Source organism: Pseudorasbora parva, chromosome 8 (assembly GCF_024679245.1).
Source record: "Pseudorasbora parva isolate DD20220531a chromosome 8, ASM2467924v1, whole genome shotgun sequence".
Taxonomy (NCBI): domain Eukaryota; kingdom Metazoa; phylum Chordata; class Actinopteri; order Cypriniformes; family Gobionidae; genus Pseudorasbora; species Pseudorasbora parva.
Genome location: NC_090179.1, coordinates 27,143,829 through 27,166,826, shown reverse-complemented (window position 1 = coordinate 27,166,826; position 22,998 = coordinate 27,143,829). Strand labels below are relative to the sequence as shown.

Below are 22,998 nucleotides of genomic sequence, written 5' to 3'. Positions count from 1 at the left end.
TTACTGGGCTTCATCTCTTAGGATAACATTCTTTAATTATCCACAAATTACCTTATTAGCTAATGGAATAAAAGGTAATTAGGAAATAAATATTATACAACACGACTTATAATTAAATAATTATTTTGGGTTAATAAGCGTGTTTAAATGCATTATAGGATATTTTATGAAATGTTTAGCTATATTTCTTTAGGCTATATCGAATAGAACACCACAATAGTACATTCAATTGCTGAGTGATTTAATTATTTATTTTCCAATAACGGCTACACTGGAAAAAGATTAGCATTAGAGACAATTCTCTCAAAATGCGTCAACCATAACTTACCTTACATAATTATACAATTGTTAACATTTAAGTACTAATATTAACTAGATGTACTTATATGGCTATGGTAGGATTAGGGTTTGTTTGAGGGCTAGTTGCATGCAATTATGCATAATCTACTGTGTTAGGGGTTAACAGCTTATGACCCAGGACCAGTAGTGAAGAAATGAAGACAGAGTCAGGATTCCAATTAAATAAAAGAAAAATTTACTTAAGAATAGTTTGCAGTTTCAAAAGCAGAAGCCAGCTTCATGTCTCACAAGGAGTTCGTAGGCCGCGCTCCCTCTCTCACCGTCTCGTTGCCTCGCCCTATCGTACATACAATTGTCCCAACAGTTATACCATTTTCAAGGTCTTATCCACGTCATTACTGCGATGTGGATGGTTCTGATTGGCTCAGAGACAATGCACAGTCATGGTAAATTTCCACTCGAGTCAGTTAATCTGATGCACGTTTCCACTGACGTGTCACTTGTTGATGCTTTCAACCAGAATTAGGCCCGTAGTGACCTTCCAGATCTGGAGCAGGCGCCAGCTTGCCCAGAACAACAAGTCCACCCATCTCTTAGGGTGCCCATTGAACACCATTCTGATCTGTAACACAGAATATTGCGCACATACACAGATACACAGTCTCTCCAAGGTTGGAGCTGATTAAGCTCCAGTTCTAACTAGTTCTTACCAAAACATACTGATAACATGTGCTTTCTTTTAGTGAGAGGGACACACAATAGTACAGGCAATATTCATCTTGAGTCTTTAGTGTTTCAGTAAAAGGAAATATAAAAGGAATAAAACATAATAAATTAAATGAAAGACAAATCCATATTTCATATCTGGAAGCCGGGCTAAGTGAGCAAACCCTGTTACTGCACTCCTGACATGTTAGGGGTGTGTGATACCTCAAATCCAAACACACGACCTTGTTGCCAGTGTTTAGTGACACATCACACATCTCTAGGCCAGACCCTCAGTCACTCCTCAGAGACCAAATACACACTTTAGAAAACAAGAAACTAAAACAAAATCATAACTGGATAGAATCATTATAATAATATAGGTAAAATATTGATTAAAGTTTTGATTATGAAGTTAATTAGGATATAAATATATACAGGTATATTGAAGCGGCAGTGGATTTCAAAATCCCCCCTTCAACTGCTAATACATAACATATAACAAGGACACTGTAAAATAAAGTGTTACCCAATATTTCAGCTAATGAAGTGCATAACTGACCTGATTTTACTAAAGACATCTTGAGCCAAATATGAATTATAAGGCAAATATATCATTTATTTGATATGACAGCTTACAAATTACAGAAACATTTGCACTGCTTGCTTACGGTTCACACATCATAATACGGTGATAAAAGCAACCAAAAATACTTCCAGTAAACTAAAACAATTTTTAAAAAAAATTGATTGCATGTAGTCTTAAAAGAAAATTTAGAAGGGAAACCCTACAAACAATTCAGTATCATGCTACGTGCACATCTGAAAAAGCAAAACCAAACCTTCTACAAGAGGCAAACAAAATTATATATAATTACCCTAAACAGGAAGACATTTCGTCTGCAGGGATATGCAGCAGGTACGATACAATCACAAATGTCATGATTCTTTCTGCTCCATGAGCTCAATTGAAAAACAAGGATATACAACGCACATGTAAAGAGAGAAACAAGCACTCACACAAAGCATTGGAATGTCTGACAGTTTAACAGCTCCTGCTCAATTCATTCAAATTCAGGAACACACAAATACACCAGTGATAAATGTATACGAATACTAAACAAACATGATGAAAAAAATAAACTAATATTTAAAAAAACTTGTCAAACTAATATTAGATTTGATAGCAATGAGGTACACATTATCTTATGTCCCAATTGTCTAGTTCTCCTCGTTCAAACGTTTTACAATTTACCATGATTTTATCTTTGGTCAGTGTGCACAATGTCTAGTGCACCAATTGTTAATAGTAAACTTAAAACCCGCAGCTCTACATCTACATGAAAATAATATTAAAATACCATTTGAGGAATCTGTCTTTGTAATAGTTTCAAAAGTAGCCCTGACAAAAAAAGAAAAGTAATGCCCTAGTTTACAAAAGGGATTACACACACACACGCACCACTCTCAGCAATAAATACACTTTATGTTCCTTATCGACCCTCAAATGTAAATCTGAACTCAGATATCATGTACAGTTGCAAGAAAAATTAACCATTTGCAGAATGTGTGAAAGTGGGAATAATTTTAACTAAATAACAGGGATCATACATAATGCATGTTATTTTTTTATTTAGTACTGTCCCGAATAAGATATTTTACATAAAGTTTACATTTAGCCCATAAGACAAAAAATCCTTAATTTATAAAAATAACCCGTTCAAAAGTTTATGAACTATTGATTCTTAATACTGCGTGTTGTTCCCTGGATGATCCACGGCTGTTTTTTTATTTTGTGATGTTTGTTGAGTCTCTTGTTTGTCTTGAGCAGTTAAACTGCCCAATGTTCTTCAGAAAAATCAGTTTTCCAGCATCTTTTGCATATTTGAACCCTCTCCAGCAGTGACTAGGATTTTGAGATCCATCTTTTCACACTGAAGACAATTGAGGGACTCAACCACAACTATTAAAAAAAGATTTAAACATTCACTGATGCTCCAAAAGGAAACATTGATGCATTAAGAGATGGGGGTGAACACTTTGAATTAACTTATTTTGACTTCCTCAAATAAATAAAACGATATAGTAAAGAAATAAGAATAATTTGGACATCATCCTTTTCAAAGTTCACTCCCTGTCCTTCTGGAGCATCAGTGAATGTTTGAACCTTTTTTAATATCCTCAGTGGGGAAATATGGATCTCAAAATCATAGTCACTGCTGAGGGTTCAAATATTCAAAAGATGCTGGAAAACTGAAGAATTTGCAAGACCTGGAGGATTTTTCTGAAGAACATTGGGCAGTTTTAACTGCTCAGGACAAACAAGAGACTCAAGAACAAGCATCACAAAAAAACCCACCGTGGATCATCCAGGGAATGACAGTATTAAGAATCAATGGATAATAAAGTTTTGAACGGGTCATTTTGATAAATTCTGCATTTGTAAACTTTTTTATATGTAAAATATATTTTTCAGGACAGTACTAAATAAAAAATAACGCATTTTGTATGATCTCTTACATTGTTTCTTTCACAATTATTCACATTTTCACATATTCTGCAAGCAGTTCACATACTTTTTTTGCAACTGTATCTTGAGTGCTGTTGTGGCAAAATTTTTCGTCTTTTAGTGGCTTAGGGTAGATCAAACAATATTGGGGAACAGGCACTTGCACCGCTCCATCATAAAACATAATATGGTGTGGTTTGAGTATGACATGCTTTACTGTTTAATCCCAGCGTAAACGTGAGTAAAGAGCAGCAACATAGTTCAACAACAGCATAGAGTCCCAACCAATGAGGAATAATTAAACAGTGCAGTGAGCTGTTTGGATGAAGCATTGCCAGAGATCCAAAAACGCTCCCTCGACCCCTTAAATTTACAGTCAAGAGTCATCCATTACACCTGAAGTCTTGTCTTTCCTCAGCTTACTCTTCTCTCAGTCTGTGGACCACTGAGTTCACCTACTGCATTTAGTCCTCAGCCTGTTAACATACATAAAGTAGTAAGGATAAAAGATTTAACACGAAAACACCTTGTATGTGATGTAATAAGAATAAGATGGAGCTAAACCACTATTTCAGTTGGTTTATCATTTCATTATAGTGCCTCCTAAAAGTACATTTGGTTGTCTTAGGGTTTCATTACTGCTCTTATCTGAAAGTCGACTGCAGTTTCCTCATAAAAGCTTTTTAGCAATTGTTTTCTTTCTTTTCCTCCAGTTAAACATGCTAAATGTAGTATAGTAATTAAATTACAGGAAATACAAGAAGCTTGTTATTGAGCCATTAGCGTTTGTGTTGATTTCCAGCATGCATGTGGACAATAGAAACCTGAAAGAGGGAATTAGCCAGAAATCACATCCACTCATTAGTTGCTAATGAGCAGTTAGTCACATAATAAACTGGTATGATGTAATGACAAAAAGCAGGAGCGGGTGGAGAGGACACTGATCCCAAATGACTGAGTGACAGGGTTGAGCCGGTGGCATTGGGAGGATATGACATCAAACATTCACAAAACACTCGATTCAAAGGGGAAGGGAAGACAATCAGAAGTAACAAGCAGCACAACATTTATTTGCCATTCCAGCATCATGCCAAATGTCAACAGTATAAACTACAAATTCATCACGTGTGTAAGCAGTAAAACATCCTACAGACACAGAATACTACCTAAAGCTAAGATGTGGCCACATTAGCGAAATTTCAGCGAAATTTTGCAGGCAAAAAAGCTTCATTGTCAATAGTTTAGCAAGCTACTTTAAAACCAAGGAGATTTCTGTTGGTCAATGCTGCAAATTTGCGTAAACCAACTAGCAAATTCTGTGAGATAAAATTAGCTGAATAATGGTGAATGTGACCACACCTTATAAAAGCAATAAAAGGAGAATTCATATTTCAGATAAAAAAATAAAATAAAAAAAAACAATCACATAAAAAATAAAGGATAAAGGCCACCAGTTTCATTTCTTTCAGAATTTCATTATTTCTGCCTAGATTTATTTAACTGTTTTGTGCAAGATTTATATTTGTTTTCCAAATATACATTGAATAAATATATATTTAATTTATATTTTTCAAAACCCTGTTTCCTTTTTGCTGTTATAAAACCAGGAATCAAGTGTGATCCTGGGTTCCCATTCCTTTCGAGCAATGAATTCCAATGTTTCCAGTTGCTCACAATTACTGGATAAGCAATCGTAATTTCTTTTTATTGAGATTACTGGGGCAAATTTAAATGTATGTCAGATTAAAACAATAATGTGTTCTGAGCACAAGCAAGGGAGCAGGGGCGGTGTTTACGTATGGCAGAGTAGTGTAAGGATACTCTGGCATTCAGACAAGCAGGGAAAATCAATTTAAACAGCTTGACGCAGTGTCCTAACTAGACGCGATGCGACGATTTTCAGCGGCAAACCACGACACGAGATCAAGTAATCAAATCACAGCCAATCAGAAGAGTGTGTGGGGTGGCCTCTCTCTTTAAGAGCACTGACTGCTTTCACAAACGACAAATGTCGACTTTCTAAATCTTACACCATTTTAGCATGATTAAAAATACATACCGAGGGACTGAATTTTTTATCATCATCATCATCATCATCATAGAATACACAGACAACTTGAACATAGCTGTTTCCTTTCATTTATTTTCAAGATCTGAGGTGAATTATTCATTATTGCTTTCAGTAAGGCTGTCTGTGAAAATAACGAAAAATTATATTTAATCTCTAAATTCTTTTTACATTAAATAAATCACAATCTGCACTTGTCATACCAAGTTGGTATGACAAGTTAAGAAACGTTCATTTTTCTCAAGCATCACGTTTGGTTAGGACTCATTGAAGGATTTTAGAGCTGTTTCAGTATTTGCATTGTTTTTGTATTGTTAAGTCTGTTGTTAAGTTCTTTTAGTGGATTTTTGTCCACATTTTGTTTAGATATAATGTGATTATTTTGGAATGTTAGCGTGACATGGCCAGAAAGACTCATGTCATGCCTTAGGTTTTTGTAAAACGCCATCACTGCGAGCGAGTGAAAGAATAAATCACTAGAAGATTACTCACGAATTTCCAAGATTTAATTGAGTTTTTAATTTTCTACCCCGGGAAAGCATCATTTAAAAAAAAGATTGACAATTCAATGTTTTCTAAGACTGTGGGAACCCTGATCACCCTGAGGACTTATTATTTTACAGTCTATATGAATAAGAAAAGGATTTTATTGTAAAAATGACTGTGATTTGCTCTCTGTTGAACTTAGTACATTCATTCTGTGTGGCTTGATAGACATTCATACATGATAAACATTAAAATGACAAGAAATCTAATAAGATGCCATACAGACATTTATAATTAATCTGCAAGCTGCTCTGGGAGAAAAGCCAAACAGCTTTCCCCTCAATGATAATGATCCTAAACAGCCATCAAATGGGATCCTGTTGGGATGACATTATAGATCATTCCCGGTTGCAGCCCACACACTCACACATATGCTTTTGCAAAAATGGAATAAAAATCAAAAGTGTTTTTTGCTCAAGCAGTTTGTGACATGCATGAAAGGGGAAAAAGCCAGAACCCATATCCAAACATGTCATCCAGGGAGAGGTGCAAAAATCAAAGAGGTGCATGAACGACAATGAGAGGGATCCGGGAGCACAGTAATTGTGGGATATTAGTCGTGCTGGAAGAGGTGTGCAAGGTTCACAGTGGAAAAATGACAGCCAGTGTGAAGCTGCAGAAAGAAGCAGTCTGTCCCAGAGGAGGGGAGGACTGCCACAGCCTGAGGAGGTGCATTCCCATTTTTAAAAGTCGATAGAGACAAGCCCAATAGCAGACACCATCTCATGCCATGAGACAGATTGATATAGGGACATAAAGGAGACATGAAGTGAACAGGGAGGGAGAGACTAAGAGAGACCAGAAAGACTGAAGACTGAAAAAAGGAGGACGTTGATTAGTTGTTAGAAGTCAGCTGAGGTAAGGGACTTCTTTCGAAAAGCCACAGTCTCAAAGCTGGTAATAAGAACAGCACCTGAGGACGGTTGCTCTGAAGAATCCACTGCCGTTTCCTCCCCAGCATTTGTTTCAGTCTCACTCTGATCTGGCTCTAAAATTGGAACATCGCCGTCCTCTGCATCAGAGGATAAGTAGGATATTACAATTAATGCTTCATATGGAGAAAATCCTATTTTGAATTTGCGTGTTAATGAAATGTTTTGACTTACTGCTCTGGTTGGTAATGTCTGGGGTGGGCGGCTCAGCAGATTCTGCTGTGTCATAGCTGCTCGCGGTGGTAGTGTCGGCAGATTCATCTGGGACCGACTCTTGCGTGTCACAGGAAGCTGACTCCACCACTGAATGTGAAAAGACACTTAAGTTTCACCACAGAAACTCTGACAATACAGATTTTTTTTTTTTAAAGATAGTGGGTTTCAGCTTTATTTCAGTTAAATACAATTTTAATAGTTTTAGTTACAGTCGATTGAGATTTGTTGTTTCGATTGAGAGTTGCTATGTGGTTGTTAGTCATTTTAGTGTGTTACTATTCATGTTCTAGGTGGTTGCTTAAACCCTAGAATATGCTTCATTTTCTCTTTGCCATTACATCTTTGCTTGCATTATGCAAAGTTTCGTTGTCAGCAGCTTTAGCTAAAAAAAACAAAAATGAAATTTTGGGACATGAAATCAAGTTTAAATGTTCTGAACCGAAACACTTATTTAAAAATAATCATCAACCTGTTACATTAATAACATTAAAATCGTTCTGTTCATTTTAATTTGGCAGTCAACTAATCATGAATTCAAATAGTACAGTCTATGCAAATGTAACATTGACGCATCTTATGTGAGTGAAATACAACTTACAAAATACAAATTCAAGTCAAGTATGTTGCAAGGCAAAGTTATGGCATTAGCTGTTGGATCTCAGGAGTTTATCAGTGGATATGTTACCATGGCACGTTATATATCCTGCGTGTTGTTTTGAAATCAGTGAAAATTGCAGGTTGTAGAACCGGTACTATTCAGGAAATAAAAATAAATGTATTTTTTTAATGATTAAACACCTTGCTGTCAAAGTTAATATTGTTGCTGTTTATTTGGTCAGACACTTGCGTGCATCGTTATATTATTAAAGGGGTCATGAACTGGCTTTTTTAATGTTTTATACTGTGGTCTGAGGTCAACTTATGATGTTTGCGTGGTTTTTACATTCAAAAACATCATATTGAATAAGTAATAGGCTATTTTCTACCCTGGTTTTGAGACTCTCCTGGAATGCTCGGTTTTTATGGGTGTGCTGCACTAAGGACTAGGATCGGATAAGATTTGCATATGTATTGAGCTTCGGCTCCCCTGTCAGTACACGTGAGGGATTGTTTTAAAAGCATGTGGGAAAACGGTAACTGGAATGATTACCTCACAGGGCTCACAATCCTTTATCAAACAAACACAATGATTTATCTCTCATCCACCCTCGATTGATTGGAATGCTTTTTTTATTACTTGCCCCCCCAATCCGTGGATATAACAGCAAACCGCACACACACTAATGCAGTCAGACAAATCAGCATGATCAAATCTTCCGCGATTGTATTTTTTCTTTCAAATATCAGGGGCCCATGCTTCGTACGTCGCTAACTCAGTTAGCTGGATTTGATTCTTGACTATTTGACATGATCTCAGATTGTTTGGTTCTTCAAAGCTCATCCTGGACTTGCTGTCATAGCAACAGCTCGGTTAGCTTAAACCTGCTCGGGAGCAGCCTTATTTCATGTAAACAGGATTAGATTGCCTCTTGAGGTGATACTTAAAATCTGTCCCAGCCACTGCGACATTGTTGAACCAGGGGCAATAATACTTTTAAATGGTAATAAAAATAAAAGTTTATTTGAAAATAATATTTTAATGTTGTGTAAAATTCGCATATAATACTATAGACACAGTCACTTGATTGAAAGATTTTTAAGTGAATTGTGATGGAATAATGACTTTATAGTTGTATTGGAGGTTTACACACATTGTGCAGTTAATCTTCGTCGTGCATTAATTTGATGACGGATAATATGGGAGTGGCTTGATGCAGCTCAAGAGATGCAGACAATTTGATCTTGACTGTTAAAAAACTTTAATACTGTCACATAAATCTGCTTCAAATTAAAAAATGAAATTACAACATTGAAATAAAAATATAAAGTGTGTACAAATATTATAAAACCGTGAATATGAATAATTGGGAATCCAGTTCATTAAAACGGTGTACATTTTTTGATCTAACTTATATTGGTTTGGTCGTTTGTCTGTTTCCTTATAAAGGTCCAGAAATTTGTGTTTTTTCTGTTTTTTTTTTCTTTGACAAGTTTTGCCAGGTGGCTTTTTTAATTATATGATGTCATTACGTTGTCTTGACGGCAGCCAATCGCTGCATTGCTGATCGTGGTTTCGAGTATCGATGCATCTGCCCTCTTCAGTGAACACAGGCACGATCAGTGATCTCGGATCATTTAATCCAGATATTTTAATCCAATCTGCAAATGCGTTTGAAGAACCAAATTAGCCAGAGATCAGTTATCATGATTAAAAGATCTGGGATCTGTCAAATCATCTCAGATGTATTAAGCGAGGTACAAAGAATGGGCCCCTGGTCAAAAGATTGAACAAAGCACATCCAGGAAGGAATGTTATTTTACTATTTAAGACAGCCCGTCGGCAAGCCAGGCTTACGTTTTGGTAGCCCGGCTCTAGGCCTATGTCATGTCAGGCACGAGTCGGTGGGCGGGGCTACAGAAACAGGCGTTGTTCTTCTTCTGTTGAGGCGGCATTTCACCACACAATGACGTGAAGGTGTGGCATATTCTGAGATTGATCGTTTGCTGGGCCTGGTGTCAATGAAAGCTTTTCTTTGACTAACAAGGAATTTTTCAGCTCTGAAACTTACAGGATATTCTTATATTACCATGACCTTTAATATATCAAAAGCTTTTTACTGTCGTTTTATATATATTTTGCAAAAAGGTTTATGCTATAAAAGAAGTGTTACGCACAGGCTGTATTGGGTATTATTAGCTCTGGTAAGAAGCAAATAAATAAATAAATAAATAATAATAAAAAATAATGTTGTTAACTGGTATTTTTTCTAATTAAACCCTTTTCGGGATGTTAATGTTACAGAAGGAACGCATGGACAAAAATGTTAAATCACTAACTCTGCTCGGAGTAAACTGATTTTTTTAAGCCTTGGTCCCCAGGATAAGTTTGAGAAGCACTGCGCTGGGGGCAAAACTAACGGTTGGGCTGTTGCTAGGAAGAACTAGTTGAAGTAGATCGGACAATGGAAGTAAAAAGAAAGGAATGTGAAGGTGTAGCAACAACAATGGATATGCAAGAAAGTCAAAAAGTACCCATGTTTGTACAACTTATAAAGAGAAACTAAAATGCTTGACCATGTGAGAGATGTAATGGCAGGTGCAATAACAAAACATACCCCAGGCTTTGTCTTAGCAAGCACCGCTAAAAAGAGAAACTGTGATGTACTAAATAAAGACCAAGATCATCCACCTGTAGATGTATTATCTTTTCTTTCTGGTTCCTCTGGATGGCTGGGGGAGGTGGATGTGTTATTTTCGGCCTGGTTGCTCTTGGGTTGGGCTGGACTGCTTTCATTGCTGCTGGGCCTCAGAGGGCTCTCGTCCAGACTGCTCTTAGGAGAAAGCATCTCCATTTCTTCACCCCAATCTGACACAGGCTGGTGGCCGTCCAGTGGGGTGAAAGGGCTAAGGGGTTTAGTCGCTTCTGGTGTACTGAGTGTTTCCTGCGGAGATGGGATGTGGACTTTGGGTCTTGGGGTACGTCGCTCTTTTGGGCTGGGAGTAGAGGGTGCAGGCGAGGAAGTGGTCTTTTCCTTTGGTTTAACGTTTTTTGAGTCTTTCTCATGATCTGCTTTTTCATCCTCCTCCACATCATCCTCTTCCCCATCGCTGGCATCCTCCCACTCATCTTCATCCTCGTCAGCAAGGCCTCCTTCATCACTCTTCTGCACAGCAGGAGAAGGTCAGGAACAAATGAAACACTAATTAAAAACCACCCTTCATTCAAAAAGAACTCTAGGCACCACACTCAAAAAGATGACTCTTTGAATGAACATAAAAAAATCATGGCAAGTATTTCCACATGATTAACTTGCTTTATTTCAGCATTACGCAATTCTGTTATTCCAATTTAATGTACTTACGTTGGGTCAACTTAATTTATTAAGGTTGATTCAACTTATTTACTATGGTTGGGCACAGCTTAATTTAATAGTGTCAGCTCAACACACAAATTTGTTGTAATCTTGTTGTATTAACTTAATTTTTTTTTGTAGTTTTGACTAAATTATTTTATGTCAATCTGTTTAGATAAAGTAGGATAGAGAGGGATAGAACTGATGGCCATATGTATTCTATGGGAGCTGCGTCACATGAATTAGTTTTCTTTATTTCTATAAAAACTATTAGTCAACAACACTTGATCAATTGCTAACAGTAACATGCAAGTATATAATCAAGTAAAGCATCTCATATCACTGGCATTAGCAGAGTTTCAGAACAGCATAGCTTAACCACAAGATCTACACTTCACGATAATGGTAACCTCAAAAAAAAATTTAAACAACATAACTTTTTAATGTCAAATATAACTGTCAAATATAACATAAAACATTAACAGGTTTTTCCCTTCACTAAAAAACACATTAAACAGCACTTCATTTCAACATTTACTCCCCTGAGGCATCCCTATGCAAAGTATGCTGGGAAATAGAAATACACTGCCCAGTTCAGTCAGCGCAACATAAATGATTCATGTAGTCTCCACACAAATGGTTTAGGTTAACTTAACATTTAACACATTTTATTTCATTTAACCTAATAAAATCAGGTAAAATGACACTTACGTAAAAAACTAAAGATTTGTGTTGTTTCAACTTATTTTATTTAAATAAACTCAGCAAACAGCTAGAATCATTTTTTTGAGTGCAGTACCTATTAAGTGTAGCAGGACCTCTTACCTTGTGTGACAATGAAGCCTTGAGGGTGCTGTCCTCGATCTCGTTTTCTTTCCCTTTGTCCGTTTCATCTTTCTCCTTCTCTTGCTCCTCCTTTCTTCCCTTCTCCTCTTCATTTTCTCCTTCCCACCGATTATCATGCATGCTATAAGAAAGAATTATGTTATTCAATGAAAATTGATTAAGGAAATGCTCTCTAGAACATTCTACCCATAATGCCACCTTCCTCCAAATAGCAATTGCATGTAGCAAATAATGGGCCCTGTTACAACCTGGTATTTGTTATTTGATCAAGTGGTCAAGCTAAATTTTGGCACTGTGATCAGATCACAGAAACCACATATGGAGTCATACAAAAACACGTGACCACATTACATTTGTAGTGGAAATGCTATCAGTCCTGAATGACATCGAAGCACATTGCCGCCCACCCACCTAACACGTGATCGTTCTTGGACAGAATGTGAGAGTGCACCAAAAAATCAATTCAAACTTTTCTGCATTGTACCAAACACATGGATTACAGTGGAAATCACAACATCCTTCCGTATCCTTTTTATTAAATTTCTTTCATTTCCTTTCCTATAAGCCAACAGTAGACGCATTCTAAACACGTTAATACCAGGTGAAACGCATCTCAGCTGGACACTTGGGATCAGGTCGCTGAAAATGCATCTTAATACCAGGTGTAAATGAGAACAAGATTCAGATGACAACAAAATCCTATTGGCTACTTTAAAAAAAAAAGACGAACCCTTTAATGGCTTTGTCCCAAATGGTACACTAGATGGGCACTTGGTGTCTAACTGTCTCGGAACGGTCACTTTGATGTTTGCCCATTAATCTTATGAGGCAATAATGTCTGATTTGTTATTTTAAATTTTAAAATGGTGTTCATGAGCAAATTCCTTGATGTGTACTTTTCAACAGCAAACTTCTACTTAAGGGTGAAAAGTTTGGGACATGATCTAGGGGTGTCCATTCCTGCTCCTGGATGGTGCGTTTACCTTGCTACCTTGATTAGCTGGTTTAGGTCTGTTTAATTAGGATTGAAGCTAAACTTTGGAGGAAAGTGGATCTCTAGGAGCAGGATTGGACATACCCTGCTCTTAAAGAAATTCTGGTGCAACCTAAAAAATTGATTATTATCCGCAATGAGAAGAACTGTTGCATACCTGTAGCTTTTGGCTTGACCGCGGCCCATCCCTCGCCCACGGCCTCCCTGTCTGGGTTTGCCCTGTCCCAAGAACTCCCCAAAGGTTGGTGCCTTGGGCGGCCTCTTGCTGTCTTCTGCATAACAGAGATTAGAGCAACATTTATCCTTGAAGGATGTCATGTGGCTAAACAAGACCTTGGAAAAAATTCTGCACATGAAATCTGGTGAGAGAGATGACCCTGGGCTCACAGTAACAGATGGCCACCTGTCATCTTGATGGATTGCCCCTCTACGCATCACTCTTCAGGATGAGAGGAGGGGAACGGATGAGAAAAACATGCAAATGTGCCCTTGATTTGACAGCACTGTGATGAGACTTGACTTGATGTTGTGAGGTAGGTACTGGGTTTGTGAAGCAGTCAAAGCCAACATATCCGCAAATGAGCACGCGTCAGAAGCAGCAAGACTTTCTTCAGTCAAGAGAGGTACTTTGGTATGTTGTGAGTGACAGCTTTTGAATATCAATATCCAGGAGACGGTGTGAGAATGACAATGTTAGAGCAAGAGTGATGTTAGTTAGAAGACTCATCAGAGGAAATGTACCTTGAGTTATATAATTATGAGTTAAATAACCTTGAGTAATGTCATTGGTATTATGCTACAATCCTTAACATAATTTATCAGCAGAGCAGATCTAAAAATGTAAACACTGATATAAATAAAGTTGTTTTTGTTTTAGACAACAGTTTTGCTGGATGACACTGAAGTACTCTAGTACTACGCTAGTTCCAAAAAGCTCCAGTTCCAATGTAAAAAAATGCATTTTATTTTAGGTGTTGTGCTGATGGCCTCATTTAAAACATCTCCAGAGAATGCAGGGCCTACATAGTATCTCCAATTTGTTAAGAGTGCATGTTTAAGTAAAGGAAATGTAAGTTTTTACTGCAAATGTTTAAAAATCAAAGACCAATTCTGTAATAAAAAAGCCTAAACTAAGCCTATAATAATATGTTTAAATAGCGTAAAAATAAATATTAAATAAACATTAAAACACCTATAAAGTATTATATGAATATAAAAAGTCACATCATAAATCTAAAAAAAAAAAAAAAAAAAATTATATATGATAAGGCAGGTAGAACAAATCCTTAGCCCTGAAGCATCTCTTGTCTTTCCAAAAATGAAAAACCTATGCAAATAACTTAAAAACATACTTTAAGATATTTTATGGTCTTAAATTTTGTGAGTACATTTGAGTTATGTTAATGCTTTTTTTAGGATCCACAAAACACCTGGGAGGTAAGAGACTGGCAATGCTTAGGGATAATTAAGATGAGGAAATGTTTACAGACTTTTTTACCCGTCAAAACTAAAATCACCATTAGTTTTAGAATTTACACTTAATTTTCAGGAACACAATTTACAGTGTTGCCACTTGTGTTAATGATTATGACAGAATAAGCTAAGCTTTTACTGTGAATTTTTAAGGAGGAAAAGGTCAATCAATTCAGGAACACAAGGAGTGGTCGGGTGCATGTTTTCTGCTCAGCAAAATGACCAGGAAGCAAATTTGAAATCATGGCAAGGCAACTGGCAGAAAGCAATTATGAGCTATCCAGAGAGCTGCATCTTAAGACAATAGATAATCCAATCAGATACACACCCAACCACTGTAACTTATTATGAAGGAATGGAATGCAATTAGAAACTATAAGTGCAGGAACAGCTGTTTGCTTGCATCAGACTAGGGCCAATGTGAAGCGGGGTAAAGAGACATTCACCACACACACACAGACCCATGCCTTAAGCTGACCTGAAGGTCCACTGCGTTGCTGTACATGGGCATTGCGCCCCCTAGCTGCTGAGAGACCACAGCACAAAGCATCACCAAACAACCAAAAATACAAGTTTCAAATATCAGAAATGTAATAACATGTACATATAACTACTCTACACTTATGTTGCTGTATTACAGTCTATTAATTGGCTGTATAAAATGCAAGACATTCTAAAAAATGTGGGGTGACATTCATGGTTCATGCAGAACATGTATTGCGGTGTGTGTGTGTGTGATTTACCTCTCCTGTTGCCTTGCTCTTGTGTGCCCTCTCCAGCCACAGCCGAGTCCTCCTTGAACCTGTGAAAACGCCTCAGGGTTACTGGCTGTCTTATTCTCACCCTGTCAGCATGCATTACCTCTATCCAGAGTCTTTCTCTGTCTCTCTTCTTAACACTCTGACAGAAATAAAATCGTCAGAGCTGAAATTAAAGGGACAATTCACCGCAAAAGAATTCTGTCATAATTTGAAATTTGGCAGCATTTATTTCTACTTTTGTATTCTACAGAAAAAAGTAAGACATGGGTGTGGAACAAAATTAATGTGAGTAAAACACAACAGGAATTATTTTGAGTGAACTGGCCCTTTAGGAGATCAATGGCTCTATAGCATATTCATATATATATAATACTCAGCATTTATGTCTTTGATACTCACATTGTATCCGTTTTCTGCGCATCCCACTCTCGCCTCCATTGGCCGGTGGCGTTACGATGACGAGCCAGTCGTTCTTCGTCAATCTGCTCTCGCTCCTTTTTCCAGCGAAGATACTCGGCTCTCTCTCGACCCGTCATGGATAATGTCATATCCACTGAGCCTTTACCACTTGGCCTGCGATTCTGTTGTGAGATATAAAAAAAAAGAGAAGGAGAGTTTGAAAATGAAAAAAGCAGTGAGATGAGAAAATTAAAGCAAGATTTTTACAGTTTGCCGACACAATGTTACTGGGCTCTACGCTAACTTTTTTCTTGAGGAGCACTTGTGCTCCTAATAAAAATTTTTTAGGAGCACAGTCAACAATTTAGGAGTACTTTCTAATCCATCAAACGCATTCCAATTATAACTTTCCCATTACAGGGCGTAATGTGTCCCTTTAAGCTGATGTCCAGGGGCATTTTTTACCATTATAAGAGCAATGTTTTGTAATTTAATTAAATGTATGCATCATCTGTCAATTTCTTAAAATAAAATAGAAAAGTTGTTTTTAAAATGTTAATTTAAACAATAAATTCAGTTAGAACAATTAGACACAATCAGACTGTTTCCAATCAAATGAGTTATGCATCAAAAGATCAACTTTTGCACTGCAGAAGTGGCACAGAAGCTCTATCTGAAGTGGGATTGAGACACATTTACATGTGTAAATGTTGTATGAATTTTTAACATGTAAGCTTTTGAATTTAGAAATATGTACAAATTAAACTTTAAAAGTTTAATATTTTAAATATAAAGTCCATGCAAAGTATAAATATGAAAATAAAACCAGAAAGTTCAGCATAGGTGGCGGGAATTCATTCAGTCAATAGTTCAAAACACAGGTTCATTGGAATTGCTTGGAGATGCGAGTTCTGGACTGGTGTGGCTTTGATTTTCACCAAATAGACAGCGTTGTGTTGTGGCTAAAACGTTGTTACTTAATATCAACTTGTCTATTGGACTTTTGTACAAAATAAGTATCACATTTGCAATCATACCAATACTCGGAGCAAAAGCTATTAAGCCGTGACTTTTAGCGCTCTGGCGCTTCATAAACAGAACCGCATGCGTAACATTGCAGCCGGATCTACTTCTCTCTGTTTGTATCTATGGGGAGTCGCGCAGATACGGTGCTAATCCGTAGCGGGAATATAAACACTTGTTTTAGGTGTGGCCTACTATATAATTTTTTTACTTTTGGAAAAAAATCTTTCTGATATAGGCTTCTCGCTCATTTTATACATTTAGTAATTTTTTAAACAGCATGTGTGATAAAGATTAAACTCAAGAACTCAAGGGCGTTCTGAATGTATTATTAATACATTATTTTTTGAAGGCATTTTTGCTCCAAGCATCCGTTCATTTCTGAGCTTTTTTATGATAATCCAAATGTGGTATTTCCAGTTAATTTTGATTTGGCTGTAAATCATCAGCGCGAGGTGTCTGGTAGCTAACGTGCGCATGGCTGCCCGTTTCACTTTGTAAACAATCGTTGTTTGAAGTGTAGTCCGTCCGTCGTAGACGTTTTTGCACTTATTCTGCTGACTGAAGGCATGAAAAGCAGTTGATTGCAGTAGGAAACGTAGCCTAACAGTTTCTCAGTGTTGATGCACTTTGGGAGTTGTAGTTTTTATTCTAATTGTACACACATCCATTCATGAGAATCGATCGGGTCACTTGCACCGGTGCGCCTAAATATTTTTTCAGTCGCACGCAGTAATTTTCAGGCGCAAATGCGCCCAAAATGGGTGCTATAGAGCCCTTTGTTAGGGTATTGTGGGTGGTTGCCATGGTGTTTCTATTCTAGGGGTGTTGCTAAGGGGGCCGGAGTGTGGTGCTATGTCGTTGACTCGTTGCTAGGGTGTTTTGAGTGAATGCTTACCACCAAGTAGAAATTATATTATGGTCTCTATAAACTACTGCTAAAAAGGCTGCATTTATTTTAATTCAAATATACTGTAAAAACAGTAATATTATTAAAATTTTAAATAACTTTTTTTCTATTGGAATATATTTTAAAATAAAACAAATTCCTGTGATGGCAAAACTTCTTTACTCCAGTCTTCAGTATCACCTGATTCTTTAGAAATCCTACTAATATGCTGATTTGCTGCTCAACAAACATTTACCACTATTCAATATCAATGATGAAACAGTTGTACAATTTATGTAGGCTGTTTTAGGCATTTGTTTTAGGTAGTTGTGTGGAATAGAACATTTAAAAGATCTTATTGTAATAATGTTGTAAAAAACTTTTTTAACAGTTTTGATCAGTTTAATGCATCCTTGCTAAGTAAAAGTATTAATGTAGTCTTACTGACCACAAACCTTTGAACGATAGTGTATGTGTCTAAACAAAACCACTAAAAATGTTCATTACCGTCCATTCTTTCTCAACCTCTGGACCGGTCTTCACATTGTCAAAGTCAACTCCACCCCAGTTGCGCACGTGTCGTCTGCTTCCCTCCTTGCGGTCAATGTCTGGGATTGGCCCACTGCGCCGTGGGTCATCAAGGAAGTTTCTGATGGGGTTCTTCTCTCCATCAGCCTGCAAATGATAAATATATGTGAATAGGTCACATAGATAATGACCGATAGATTAATAGGAGAAAGTTGGGCTGATCGAAACACACCTTTTGACCTCTCTCATATTCAGCAATCTTTTCCATCTCCTCATTCATCTTCTCTATATTCTGCCTTCGTTTCTCCTCCCACTCCTAAAGAGAAATTGGATATCAACAGGATATCGACTCATTAAAAATGCTTGTAGATTATGATGTTATTGTCCAGATGCTAAATGTTTTTTTTTTACTGTTTTCAAAGATTTAAAATATTCAAAAAGAACATTCATAAAGAATACTTCCTGTCAGTGCTCGAAAATTACTTATATTTATTTAAACAGCAATGTTTCACCTTAAAACAATATAATATGCTTGAAGAAGCACCGCTGTGTATAAATAATGAATTTTGCAAACAACAGCAGTATAGGACTTGCATTCTCTTGTCTGTACATTTTACAGACCTCCAAATGACTTTGTAAGTAAATTAATGCGCCACAACAATGTTTTAAAATACAACCTCAAAATGATTTAAAACAAGTCAATGGTGACCTTTGATTTCCTGTCTGGTCCTGATCCTCCTTGCATTCCACCTTGCATTCCACCTTGCATTCCTCCTTGCATTCCTCCTCTTCCTCCCCCTCGCCGCCCTCCTCTAGAGGAGCGTTCAGTACGAGCAGGACCCTCTCCACCTTCAGAATCCTGAGGTTGCCTGTCTGGCCACGGTTCTCCTTTATTTGGACGAGGCTCTCTTCTTCCCCCGCGGTAGCCAGCTCTGCTCAGGCGGCCTGATCCGGTTCTGTTGGGGGGGCTGTCACAGCGAGGCCGACCAGTCTCTTCTTCATCTGGACCCTGGACAGCATGATTGCCAGCTGGTTTCTTGTCATTCACTACACGCTTCTCCTAGAAAGGCAGCATAACATTTTTGTGGTTTTTAGTCCAAGTATTAAACTCATGGCCTGTTAATTCAGTTAAGATAATTCATAAGAGTGTTATTTTACCATTATTTATATACACTGCCATTCAAAAGTTTTTGATTGGCAAGATTTAAGAAGAAGTCTCTTATGCTCAAGGTTGCATTTATTTGATTAAAAATACAACAAAACAAAAAAACACAACAAAAAAAACGGTAATATTGTGAAATATTAAAATGTAAAATTACTTTTCTATTTTAGAATTTATTTCTGTGATGCAAAGATGACTTTTTTCAGCATCACTACCACAGTCTTCTGTCACATGATATGTAATATAATATCTAATATGGTCATGAGTCTTTGATGAATAGAAAGTTCAAAAGAACAGCATTTATTTTTAATAGAAACTTTTGCAACATTATAAATGGCTTTACTATCACTTTTGATCTATTTAATGCATCCTTGCTTAATAAATGTATTAATTTCTTTAAGTTCTTTCTCAAAAAATAAAAATAATAATCTTGCCGACACAAAACTTTTGAACGGTAGAATGTTGCAAAATCTTTATTTCAGATAACTCCTGTTCTTTTGAACTTTCTATCCAAAGTTGTCTAATATTTATATTTTGTTTCAAATGTATTTCAATAAAAAACACAACAGCATATTACATGTTACCATGCACAATATCTGTGAATCAGATTCTTTAAAAGTGCAGCGATTCCCGTGTCCATCTGTCTAGTCTAACAACGTTATTTCAAAAAAATGGTCTTATCCCTCACTTTGAAAGGCATGACCTTCACAGACCACGATAGGAGGCTGCACGGGCCATCTGTGACCCACTGAAACTCTACAGGTATTGATTAAAATGCTCTACAGCTTGTCTCAGCCTTCCCCAGGTGGGGAATTAAAATCCTCAGCTGTGAGGAACGGGAGAAGCAATTAACAGGCTCTAGTTCTCTACTGAAGCCAACCATTAGCAGTCTTCACAATCAAGCTTGGATTAACAAACATAGGTACTTAATCCAATACATACTTGTGTATCCAGTTTCCATTAATTATTTTAGTTTTAAAGAGCTATCTCTCTGACAAACTATGGACTTTAGGACTGTGAAGCTATACTACACAGTTCTTTGTAGGGGTGTGCAATATGTATTGTCCATGTCGATGATAAAAATATATAAGTCAGTGATTTAAAACCCATTCATCAACAGTCACTTGCTATTTTCCTAAATGAATCAGCCGTTTGTGCAAACTGGTTGATTAAATGAGCCAATTTCTCACTCTTTAAGACGGTGACTTGTCATCACTTACTGGTGCTTTTAGTTTCATATTTTAAAGTTGTTGTTTTTTTGTTATTCCACATTTCAATATTCAATTTCTCATAGCATTATGATTGCCAATTAAACTGCAGTATAAATACATTCATGCTACCTCTGAGCTGTTTTAAACTCTAAGTACATTTAAAGCCCGGGTTTTTGAGGGTCAGCCGACTTTGTTTTTTCTTGTGTTCCACACTTTTGGCTCTAGTCGGACGCCGTCAGGGTTTTCTGGGCAGATTCAAAATATAGAATCGACATCGGGCCGTTGGTGAGAGAGACAGCCGTTGGCTGTTCAGCTTTGTAAATAAGTTAAGTGAATAATAGCAAAAAAGGGAGCAAAGAAGTCAAAGCGGTACTTTATTTATGGTTTGCTGTTTATTTTGCTGTTTTTCAGCATTTTAAATTTGCCTTTGAAATAACTGAAATATTTTGGCAATATGGAATTGTAATGTGGTCAAGACCTGCCTGGAACTACTTTAGCTGTGCGTTTCCCTGAAAATAATAGAAGATCTTAGCACATTCATCAACCAGTTAGATTCAAGCATTCAACTGCCCCATGGTATAATATTAGATAAAACACAATTTTGCATCTGATCCTGCAGACATTGTTTTTTTTTGGAGAAGTATTGACAATGTACTTAGTGGTCAATGGTTATTCTATAACATCATTCTGCCGTCTGTCTTTACCCCAGCTGGTTTCGACAAGTCGACTGTCACAGTGAAGTTCTCCTTCTCCGCCTTTCTCCTTTCTGACTCAGGCTCATGAGGGCGGGGTTTGCGAGTTGTTGTCACAGCGATGCCCTCCTGTTCAGCCTTTTTCTTGTCTTCCTGTATTTCCTGATGACATAAGAGAAAGAAAAGTAAACTAGATGAATTTATAAAATCTTATCAAGTTAAAAGGCTTGAATCTGAGCATCTAAAGTCCTCAATGCACATACAATGAATTACAACCAAAGCCAATTCTTTAAGTCAAAATAAATAATTATTAGTACACAAAATAAACTAATTGGCAGAGTGGCAGAAGGCTATCAAATTTCAGTATCCCCATTCACCTGATATCTCTTAACCAGAGCCTCATTCTTCTTCCTTAGAGCTTCAATCCTTTTGTCTAGCTCAGCATCTTTCTCCTCCTTTGTCTTTAGATCCACCACAGCAGACTGACCAAGAAAGAAGAGAGATGATACAACTGCAGCAAATTCATGAGATGGAGGAAACAACTATGTGATTACGTTTTTTGGGTTAAAATATTTACACACTGGGTTGACATGTTCAACATATTTAGACCAGATCTGAACTGTATGGGAATATTTTTTCAAGGAATGAGGATATGATTGATTATATGATTAGGAAAATATTAACCCTTCTGATCAGATCAACAAACATTTCAAGAACATGTATGATGGAATGATGATAGTGAGCCTCACCATGGCAGGAAGCCTGTCCTAAAACAAAAGATAGAGCTGAAGAAACTCCTATACCTAAGAGACAAAGAAAAATGATTATGCAATGGGGGCAACAATTTTTTTTATTAAATTTTACAAATGTAATTGCACGCGTGATCACACAACCCTATTCAAAACACACACTATTTGGAGAGGTTGGCATCATCATAAACCCTCTTATGAACACAGACTATATAAAGCCCCACTTAAGCGTATTAGTGAGAACACAACACTACAAACAAGCGAGTAAAATGTCTGTATACATTGGCGGTTTGCTTACAGCAAACTATGTATCTGAATAGAGTGTGCGGACTATAAAAATGTATCAATATCACCAAAGAAGCCGCCAAGTGTCTATGTGCTAAATTCAGCAGCCGTGCTCAAATCGTTTTTTTTATTTGTTCAGTGAAACAAAAGGCAGCTGAAAATTACATACACACATACTCCAGCATATTTACATTTATGTATAAGAGCTTTACAAGTTCACATATTTTTACCTCTAACAAGCGCAGCGCCCCTAAAAGTAGCTTGTAAAGTGCACTAGATCAACGGAGCCCGACTAGCACTCAATATACTTCCGCTAACATTAGCTTCCACTTCCAGATGAGATGTGAAAGAAGCGGAATTGCAAAATAAAAGTCTTTTAGTATATGGCTTTAACAATTTGAAATAAATGTGCTGGTCCATTAGATTTTCATCAGAAAGTTGATTTATTTCACTAATTCCATTCAAAAAGTGAAACGTATCCATTCATTAAAGACTGGTATATTTCTGAGGTTTATTTTGTTTACTTTGACGATTAGGCTAACTGACAGCTAAGGAAAATCCCAAATTTAGTATCTCAGAAAATGTAAGACTTAAGACCAATACAAAGGATTTTTAGAAATCTTGGCCAACTGAAAAGTATGAACATGAAAAGTATGAGCATGTACTGCACTCAATACTGGGGCTCCTTTTGCCTGAATTACTGCATCAGTGTGGCATGATTGATCACTCTGTGGCACTGCTCAGGTGTTATGAGAGC

At 36.9% G+C, this 22,998-nt stretch overlaps 1 protein-coding gene across 4 annotated transcripts; it reads right to left on the bottom strand.

Annotated features, from left to right (window-relative positions):
• Positions 1-1,599: 1,599 nt before the first annotated feature.
• Positions 1,600-22,571, bottom strand: ccdc9 (coiled-coil domain containing 9). Of its 4 annotated transcripts, none has more exons than XM_067450584.1 (16): positions 22,472-22,571; positions 21,957-22,010; positions 21,585-21,689; positions 21,220-21,369; positions 18,852-19,202; positions 18,375-18,458; positions 18,122-18,289; positions 15,703-15,887; positions 15,286-15,344; positions 15,021-15,068; positions 13,227-13,341; positions 12,055-12,196; positions 10,566-11,040; positions 7,235-7,363; positions 7,042-7,140; positions 1,600-3,990 (listed from the first exon to the last, which is right to left on the bottom strand). In XM_067450584.1, the coding sequence occupies exons 2-16, from the start codon at positions 21,957-21,959 to the stop codon at positions 3,986-3,988; spliced, it is 2,118 nt and encodes a 705-aa protein (XP_067306685.1). In that variant the 5' UTR covers positions 21,960-22,010; positions 22,472-22,571; the 3' UTR covers positions 1,600-3,985. The 4 variants fall into 4 exon arrangements, with proteins under 4 accessions (XP_067306685.1, XP_067306686.1, XP_067306687.1 ...); XM_067450585.1 differs by having other exon boundaries at positions 15,703-15,884; XM_067450586.1 differs by lacking the exon at positions 15,021-15,068.
• Positions 22,572-22,998: the final 427 nt, after the last annotated feature.

Bases quoted from the DNA above. Each gene is read 5' to 3' on its own strand.
- ccdc9 (XM_067450584.1), bottom strand. The intron at 21,370-21,584 runs GTGAATGGGGAT...TTATGTCATCAG, and splicing joins CTCTGGTTAAGAGATATCAG to GAAATACAGGAAGACAAGAA. The intron at 15,345-15,702 runs GTGAGTATCAAA...GCGTTTTCACAG, and splicing joins GCGCAGAAAACGGATACAAT to GTTCAAGGAGGACTCGGCTG.